Raw genomic sequence first — 9635 nt, forward strand, 5'->3', positions numbered from 1 at the left:
CCAGAACGGCCACGAGCACAAAGTTAGCGCGTGTCGTAAATTTTTAGCGGCGACGATTCCTGAACGGTGGGACTTAGCAAAGGGCGCTAGATTATGCTATAGATGTTTAGACGCGGCTCACCGTAAGTTCAAGTGCAAGTACATCGCGTGCGGAGTTAACCAATGCGAAGCCGGACATCATAAGCTATTACACGGACTGAACGCGGCCGCGCCCGCGAACGGTAATAGTGCTCCGGCGGCAGCGGTTAATAATATTAGGCTCCCTCTCTAAACGTACCTCAAAGTCATGCCTGTAGAGGTGTCGGGACCGCTAGGTACCGTGCAAACCCTCGCGCTGCTAGACGAAGGCGCGGCTATGACTTTGATGCTTCACGAAACGGCCGATAAACTCGCGCCTCGCGTAAAAGGCGAAACTTTGGAAATAGAAGGCATAGGCGGCGTAGTCAGAAATCCAGATTCGTATACGTTACGAGTCGCAATACGGGGTTTTTGTAGCCGACACATGGAAATGATGGAGGTAATCACGATTGGCGATATTGGCATAGGAATGCAGGGCGTACCACGTGACGTAGTCGACAAGTGCGAACACTTGACTAAAATCGCGGACGAATTAAGTTACCCGACCGGCATACCTACCATCGTGATAGGACAAGATAATTGGCACCTCATCATTTCTCGGCAAATTTTAGAGGGCCCGCCTGAGCTTCCCATTGCTAGCCTAACTAGACTGGGCTGGGTTTTACACGGCCCAGATAGAACGCGCCGCGCCGCGGTAAATTTTGTAGGGCACGCACGGCCTAAAACCGCGGACGACGAGGCTTTAGAGCTAATGAAACGGCATTTTGACATAGAATCATTAGGCGTTTCACAAAAGCTACCTCGGGCCGATCCCGACCAGCGCGCGCTAGACTTGCTGAAAACCACCTGTGTAAAAATACCGGGGGAGAATAGGTATCGAGCGGGCTTATTATGGCGGACAGACGACGAAAAGCTCCCAGATAACCGAGCGCAAGCATTAAAACGGCTGTACAGTCTAGAACGAAAACTAGACCGAGATGCAACGTTAAAGGCCGAATATGCAAAGCATATGGCTAACTTGCTTGACAAGGGTTACGCGGAGAAAATGGAGTCGCCGCCCCCCCTCGATGCGTCCCGGGTGTGGTACTTAGCGCATTTCCCAACTTTTCACCCGCAACGCGGCAAAATGAGATTAGTGTGGGACGCGGCCGCCACGGCCTACGGACGGTCGCTCAATAGCGCGCTTTTGGCCGGCCCCGACTTATTAGAGTCACTCTTTGGCGTTCTAGTGCGTTTCCGCGAGGGTAAAATCGCGGTAATAGCGGACGTCAAAGAAATGTTTTTACAGATCGAGATAATTGAGCAAGATCGCGATGCGTTACGTTTCGTTTGGCGGGGGGAGGACCGCACCTCTCCACCGCAAGAATACAGAATGAAGCGGCTTATATTTGGATCGGCAGCGTCGCCGACAACCGCGCTATACGTCAAAAACGAAAACGCAAGAACGCATAGCGAACAATTTCCGATCGCAGCTGAAAAAACAATAAAAAATACGTACATGGACGACATGTTGATCGCGCTCGATACGTCCGAGGACGACGCCAGGCGCATAGTAAACGAGGTTTACGAATTAAATATGCGCGCGTCATTCGAGCTTCGCGGGTTCGCTTCGAATCATCCTGCGGTTATTGCTGACGTAGTTAACAGTAAAGAGGAAACGTCATTGTTAGGCGCTAGCGAGAGCGAACGTACGTTAGGTTTGAAATGGAATCACAAGCGTGACACCTTAGGTTTCAACGTAAACTTTCGCAACACGCCCGAGGACGTACTTAACGGTCAGAAATTACCCACAAAACGACAGGTTACGAGTAGTGCGATGTCGATATTCGATCCGATCGGATACGTAAGCCCCATATCCGTCTTAGGCAAGGCATTAATGCAGGAGATATGGCGCACCGGAATCGGATGGGACTCGCCCATACCCGTCTCGCTCGCACCCGCATGGCGATCGTTCATAGATAACGTACAACAATTACGGGACTTGGAAATTCCGCGACACGTGCCCGCATTTAATAGGGAGGCATATATGCATGTTTTTTGCGACGCAAGTGAAAAAATATATGCCGCGGCCGTGTACCTAGTCAGCGTCAACCCCGAGGGGACTAGAACGTCCGCATTAGTGGCCGCAAAGGCCCGAGTGTCACCTCTCCGGGTAGTTAGTATTCCACGAATGGAATTACAGAGCTGCGTACTAGCGACTAGGTTAGCGGAGACCATAGTCAAAGAGTCAGACTACGTAATAAAGGACAAGTATTTTTGGTCTGACTCCAAAACGGCACTCACGTGGATACGGTCGGACCCACGTAGGTACAAAACGTTCGTCGCACATAGGTTAGCGGAAATCGAGAACACTACCACCCCCGCCAACTGGCGCTGGGTGCCTAGTGCAGCTAACGTAGCTGACGACGCGACGCGCGGTATACCTACGCAATTTGGAGCGAACCACCGATGGTTCATAGGGCCCGATTTCACACGTAAAAGCGAGGAGCATTGGCCGACAGAGAAAACGCCCGCGCCCGTCGCCGATACGGGCGAAGAACGCGTTAACAAGCTCGTATGCTCGGTAGGCGCCGCGAAAAATAAGTTTGAGTACCTGCCGGAGGTATGTAGGTTCTCAAAGTTCGTACGCTTAGTCCGCGCCACCGCTAAAACACTGGTTGCCGCCGAGGTTTTTAAAGCCGCATTGCTTAAAAAGAAACCAGACACAGACATAAATAAGGGGCATTTGAACTTAGCAGAGATATTGCTTATACGCCGGAGTCAACATGAAGCCTTTCCAGAGGAAATCAAGTTAATGGAAACTGGACGGCCGATTCCGAAGAAATCGCCACTCCATAAAATCGCAGTAAAACTCGACAAAAATGGAGTCATCGTGCTGAACGCCAGAATAGATAAAGATGTACACATACCCGTTCTACACGCTAAAGAAGATTTCGTCAAGCTGCTAATACATCATTTTCATGCTCTCTACAATCACGGCAACCACTCAACAGTGATAAACGAGCTGAAACAGAGATATTATATTATCGGTCTGCGCGGTAGCATTCGTTATATAACGAATAAGTGCCAATGGTGTCGGACCTATAAGGGGACCACACTCAAGGTTCCTGTAGGCGACTTACCACCAGAGAGGCTCCAGGCGAATCAACCGCCATTTACCGCCGCAGCCGTAGATTTATTTGGCCCAATGAATATTACAATAGGCCGCCGCCGCGAGAAAAGATGGGGCGTATTATATACTTGCCTCACTACCCGAGCTGTGCACTTAGAGCTTGCCGCCTCACTTTCGGCATCCTCTATGATACTCTCACTGCGCAGAATGATAGCTCGGCGCGGCACGCCTACCGTTCTGTACTCCGACAACGCAACTAACTTCTACGGAGCAGAACGAGAAATTGCAGAGGCCAAGAAAACGCTGCCAGACAGTCTAAAGCCATTCCTGACTGAACGAGCGATCACCTGGAAAAAGATACCGCCTGGCAACCCTTCCGCCGGCGGTGCATGGGAACGACTCGTGGGCAGCGTGAAAACTGCATTGAAAGCTACACTAAAAGAGAGAGCACCTCATGAAGAAGTTCTACATACGCTGCTTCTAGAAGCCGAGCACGTAGTAAACTCCAGACCACTGACACCTGTGAATCCAGACCTAGATGTCGAGGCTCTGACGCCGAACCATTTTCTCATCGGCCGGTCGAGCGCAATGGCACCGCTGGGCGTCTTCACAGACAAAGATATGTCACTGTCGTCATGGAAGACAGCGCAGAACTTAGCCGATCACTTTTGGAGGCGCTGGCAGAAAGAATACAGACCCAGCCTCCTCCCTCGGCCCAGTGCTCACCAGAACGTGCAGAAGCTAAATATAGGCGACATCGTCATCGTAGCGGACAGCTCTATGCCACGAGGAACATGGCCTAGAGGCGAAATCGCACAACTCTTTCCCGGCCCTGATGGCCACGTAAGGGTAGCCATTGTTCGCACCCGAGCGGGTGAAGTCCGCCGTCCAGTTTCCCGGCTTATACCTATATACTCCACGAATGGAGACGGTGTTGGCACACGCGGGGGAGATTGTCGTATATAGCTTTTAAGATATTTTTATTGTACGTTTTGTGATTCTCTAATTTTGTGTTTTATTATTGTGTAACTTTCTATGTCTTGTAATCATTGTGTGTTTATGTTTTTATTTTTATATTTCGTGCATAGTTATAAGAATCAATGTCCCACAATAAATATTACCTATTCCCTAACTTTGTAAAATAGCGTAAGCTGATTGGCCAATAAATGGATACTGACTCTGCACAACACACCCACGTGACACAGTGGGCGGGGCGCGGTCGCGCTCTCATATAAATATGACTGCCCAACCTAGCCTCGTCAGTCCGTCAACAACTAGTCTACACTTAACATCTTATTAACCCTAAAATAAGTGTTCTTACTAACCCTCACACTAACCCGGTAACATGGTGGTGGTATTTCTGAGGTAATTGGCAGCGGTAGCTTCACTTCGGCCAGCGCGTTCCAGTCTTCGGCGTACGAGCTTCAAGAAAAACAGTCTACGCTCAACATTAGGTATAATATAAACTTCGCGTAGTAGTTAATTAACCCCAAGAATGATCGTAGCTGCGTGACGTCATTCGGCGCAGGTGCTTCCACAATAGCTTTAATCTTGTCGGGGTCGGGATGCAAACCTTGTTTATCTATAATAACCCCAACGTAAACAATGCTATCTTGCATAAATTGAAGTGTAGGTATAGAATTCGTGCCTGCCCTTGTATCCCGGTGTACCTTGCTACATTGTTTTAATTCGCACAACAGTTCCCTTCGGGCCACTGAAGCTAACGAATATCATTATTACCATTATCATTATTTTCATATAATCTCTTTTAAAATAATTAATTTTCCTCATAAATTAAAAACAATTATTATCCGCTTCATATTACTCACAAACCATCAAAACTACTACATATAGGAATTTAATTCGCTTTTAGGTGATCAGGCTAATTGCATCATAAAAACTTATCTGCTTAGCTTTGCCATCTTTATCACAACTTTATAAACCTCACAATTTTAACCTTCTATCTTCGCGAATTTTCTCATTAAACCAGTCCTTTATATTGTAATAACTTCATTTTCTAAAATAATCGTTTAACATCACTTTACAAAATGTTACCTACGAACATTTAATTTTCCATATCAGATAGTAAAATAATATCAAGTTTTATTTCATAGACATATCATAATATTTAACCTTTTTTCGTTTAATCTTTGTTACATATTATATGTATTCCACGTTTAATTTTTCTATATACCTATATATCACTTATTTTCTTCCTCGTTATTTGTTTATTATGCATCAAGTCCGTGTTAACAAAGTAAAATCCGGTAAAAAAAATTTTCTTAATATAAAGTGCAAGTTAAATATCCACATGTACACTTACAAAAATAATTAAAATCTCGAACACAATTATTGAGTGTACCTTAATATAATAAGAGTCCATTTCTTCTTGTCCATTTGGGTCCACTTAGAGTCATCCAGCCGCGCCCACAGCTTTCGTTACTGGTTAGCAATAACCGTCATCACATACACATGCAGTCTTGGTTCGCGGATTTGCACAGTACTTTATCCGAATAGTTAAATCACGTTTTCACATTCACGCTGATAGATTTCTCACAAAAATAGTTTTATTTACGTTATATTAGCAAACCGGCGCTGGTATATCACTTGCCTTCTTGTCCATATTATGTCTTGCTTTATTTAATTTTACGTATGTTTATCACTAGAGTCCACTTTCCCACACATTATTTTAGTTTATTTAAATTATTGTTTGTTTTTCACTGTTTTTTTTTTCTTGCGAATGTCCACATATTAAGAGTTTTAAATTATTTTTTTGTATTTTTCACACGAATCTTTGCCATTGAAGCGCGCCCTGCCAGTGCAGAACCACCTACTGCACCGGCAGGCGCCATATGGCGTAGACTTTACGCCACTGGCAGGATCGCCATGTAAAGATGGGACCCAAAACAGAAGTAAAACACAAGACTGTCGAGTACAACTGAACTATTTATTCATTAAACTAGGTATATATAAACTTATGAATCTAGGTTACACGTGTTTAAGTGGGGATGGCTACACGTGGAAGGTGTCATATGGTTTGACCTCCATTCCTTATATAGAGGAGACATTTTACATGACTTTCCGTATATGGATTACATTCCTAACCTAATATGGGGAGAGTCGTCTTACATGACTCCGTATATGGTACCGCTAAGCTATATGATCCTTATGATCTAATTACATGTTATTTGAATCCTTACCTAATATTCTATACCTACACTTCAAAATGAACACTTTTCTAATTTAATTCTGACACCTACATCGCGCAATCTTTCAAACAACGCCGCCAGGTTAGCCATATGCTCGTCCCTGTCGCGCCCGGTTACCGCAATGTCATCCAGGAAGACAACCATATGCTCGTCCCTGTCGCGCCCGGTTACCGCGATGTCATCCAGGAAGACAGCCATATGCTCGTCCCTGTCGCGCCCGGTTACCGCGATGTCATCCAGGAAGACAGCCATATGCTCGTCCCTGTCGCGCCCGGTTACCGCGATGTCATCCAGGAAGACAGCCATATGCTCGTCCCTGTCGCGCCCGGTTACCGCGATGTCATCCAGGAAGACCGCGACCCCCCGCAGCCCCCTGAGTGTCATAATCATAATCATTTATTGTATAATATTAATATTACGTGTCAGTTATTTACAAAAAATATTGAATATAAAAGTTGATTAATAATATAGGCAATAATCATTAATATAATTAATTATAATAATTATACACTAGGTATAACTCATAATTTAAACTTTTAAAAATTCGTCGAAACTGTAAAATGTGTGCTCGAGAAGCCATTTTTTTAATTTCTTTTTAAAACAAGCTAGAGAAGGAGCCGAGGTGATTGACACTGGCAACCTGTTATATACAGTCGGGCACATCACGTGAGTTATCTTCTCCGATCTCGCTAGTCGGCGCTTTACCGGCAACAGCCTGTTCGGGTGACGAAGCACGCGGGCTGAGTCGGAGCGTTTTTTAAAATGGCACATATTTTTGTAGGCGTACGTGGCAATCTGTAATATTCTTAGGGACGGCAAGGTTAGTATACCAAGTTCCTTGAAGTAGGGCCTTACGGAGGTATCTTGGGACAGCTGCATCACCGCGCGCACGGCTCTTTTTTGGAGTCGGAACGCGCGCAGCCAGTCCGCGGCGCGCCCCCACAGCTCTGTGCCGTACTGCAGTTGCGAGTGGATGGTTGCAAAGTAGCACGTCCGCACCACATGTCTCGGCACGACTCGATCGAGGCGGTGCAGTGCGAAGCATGCACCCCCTAGCTTCCCACATAGCTTATCTATATGGGGAGCCCAGGACAGCTTTCGGTCGATTTCGAAACCCAAGAATGTGGTCGACTTTACCTGCTGCAAACATACGCCGCCAGCGCGAACCTTTAGGGGTCTCGGTGTGCGGCCACCGACTTGAAAATGGATAAAATGAGTCTTGGTTAAATTGAGCGCTAGGCCGTTTAAGCTAAACCACCGAGATAACTGGTTCGCGGCGTCGTTGAGACAGGTCTCCAAGTGATCCACATTTGGCGCCGTTATAACACCTGCAACATCATCTGCATACATTAGGATGTCGGCTGTTGTCATTGCTTCGGGCAGATCATTCAGTAGCAGGGAAAACAGAATATTCGAAACCGACGATCCCTGGGCCACTCCCATAGATGTAGTTAGCGGATCGGACTTAGCTAATCCTCCATCTCCCACCACAACTTGGGATCGGCTACGCAACGCATCTGTGAGGAGGCTATGAGCTTTGCCACGTATGCCGTAGTGTAGCAACTTGGCGGCGATGATGCTGTGGTCGGCCACATCGAATGCCTTGGAAAGGTCACAGCACAGCATCGCAACTTGCTGTTTCCTCTCCAGGGCATCCATGACCTTGCGTATGGCTTCACGCGCTAGGTCGGTAGTGCAGCGGCCGGACCTGTACGCATATTGCCGGTCATATAAGAATGCTGCCAGTCTCTGACACAACCCATTTTCCAGTACCTTAGCAACGCACGGAATAATAGACACTGGCCGGTACGCATCCTCACATTCTCTTTTTCCTTTACCTTTGAAAAGGGGAGAGACCTTACTTATTTTTAAAGATTTTGGGTATGATCCTTCTCTAAGGCATAAATTATACAAGTGCGTGAGTACCGGAGATAAACTACAGGCGACCGCATTCAACAGATCCATGGATACGCCATAAATGTCTTTACTTGTTTTATGAGGTATCCGGGACGTTATTATGGTGTATACTTCATCGCAGGTGAAAGGAATAAGTCTTATGGACTGGTCTGCAGGGGCGCTCGTCGTGCTCAGCTGATCGCGCACTCGGTCAAGGTCAGCGCGGGGGGCTCCGCACGCCGTCGCGGCACCCACGAACCTAGCATTCATAGCATCTACCGCTTCTTTCTTTGTGCTATATTTTACGCCATTTGGATCCACCACGAGTTCTGTGAAGTCTACAGGAAGCCGTACATTTTTTCCTCTTTCTTTGTTTACTATATTCCACATAGTTCTGCACGAATTTTGTGTCACGGCCATCTGAGATGAGTAAAATTGCGTTTTACGTTCCTGAATCGCATGTTTATATTCAATATTCAATTTTTGTATGTAGTTTATTAACGCGTTATTAGATGGAAACTTACGTTCCAAGTTAAGGCAATCAGATAATAAAGATTGAATGTTTAATATGTCTTGAGTGATCCAAGATTCGGTCTTTTTCGAACGGAAATTTCTTTTTAATGGGAAGCAAGTATTTATTCTGTTAGATAAAGTATTATTCAACTGAGCTGATAGGGCTTCGGCTGTATGACCATTATTTGACACAAAATTCGCCCAGTTTATACTTTCCAACGTGGATATGAAATTGACGCGATTCATTTCAGAGTAGTTTCTGAATAAACGAAATGGTACAACAGGTTTCCTAAGTTGATTTGTCACGTCTAAACGCACTGCGTAGTGATCACTGATGTTAGTCACTACAGGAGATGCTGTAATCAGGCCTACCTCCACATTGGTGTATGCGTGGTCAAGTGCCGTGGACGAGTGCGAACTAACTCGCGTGGGAAACGTAACTTCGTTCCTACAGTCATAGGCTACCAATATATCCTCTAGATTTTTGCAGTCTACAGTTTTTTGTCCGATACAATTTATGTTCATATCACCTATAATGATAAAAATTTTATTAAATTCAATGACTTTCTCGAGCACACATTCAAGGTGGGTCAGAAAATCTTTCGTATGAATTAAATTAGTCCGATATAGGCAAATCACAATGAGATTATAATCTAACAAATAAACAGCTGATAGTTCACATACTAGTTCTTTAGATAAGTCAACAATTTCGGGTATGTTTACTGCTTTGATACTATTTCTGACATATATGCATGACCCACCGTGAAGAGATTGCTTACGACAAAAGGACGATACCAGAATATATTTGTCTACACTGATGCACTTTA

The 9635-nt window shown here is 45.5% G+C and overlaps 1 protein-coding gene across 1 annotated transcript; it reads left to right on the forward strand.

The window, feature by feature from the left end:
* The first annotated feature begins 286 nt into the window (after window positions 1-286).
* On the forward strand, window positions 287-5087 carry LOC134752489 (uncharacterized). The gene is made up of 2 exons (XM_063688181.1): window positions 287-4033; window positions 5064-5087. The coding sequence occupies exons 1-2, from the start codon at window positions 287-289 to the stop codon at window positions 5085-5087; spliced, it is 3771 nt and encodes a 1256-aa protein (XP_063544251.1).
* Window positions 5088-9635: the final 4548 nt, after the last annotated feature.

Source organism: Cydia strobilella, chromosome 24, assembly GCF_947568885.1.
Source record: "Cydia strobilella chromosome 24, ilCydStro3.1, whole genome shotgun sequence".
NCBI lineage: Eukaryota > Metazoa > Arthropoda > Insecta > Lepidoptera > Tortricidae > Cydia > Cydia strobilella.

What these genes read in the sequence shown, in the direction of transcription:
- LOC134752489 (XM_063688181.1), top strand. Translation starts at nt 287, where the DNA reads ATGCCTGTAGAGGTGTCGGGACCGCTAGGTACCGTGCAAACCCTCGCG. An exon ending in TTCCCGGCCCTGATGGCCAC is followed by an intron (nt 4,034 to 5,063) that starts GTAAGGGTAGCC and finishes ATTCGCTTTTAG; the next exon opens with GTGATCAGGCTAATTGCATC.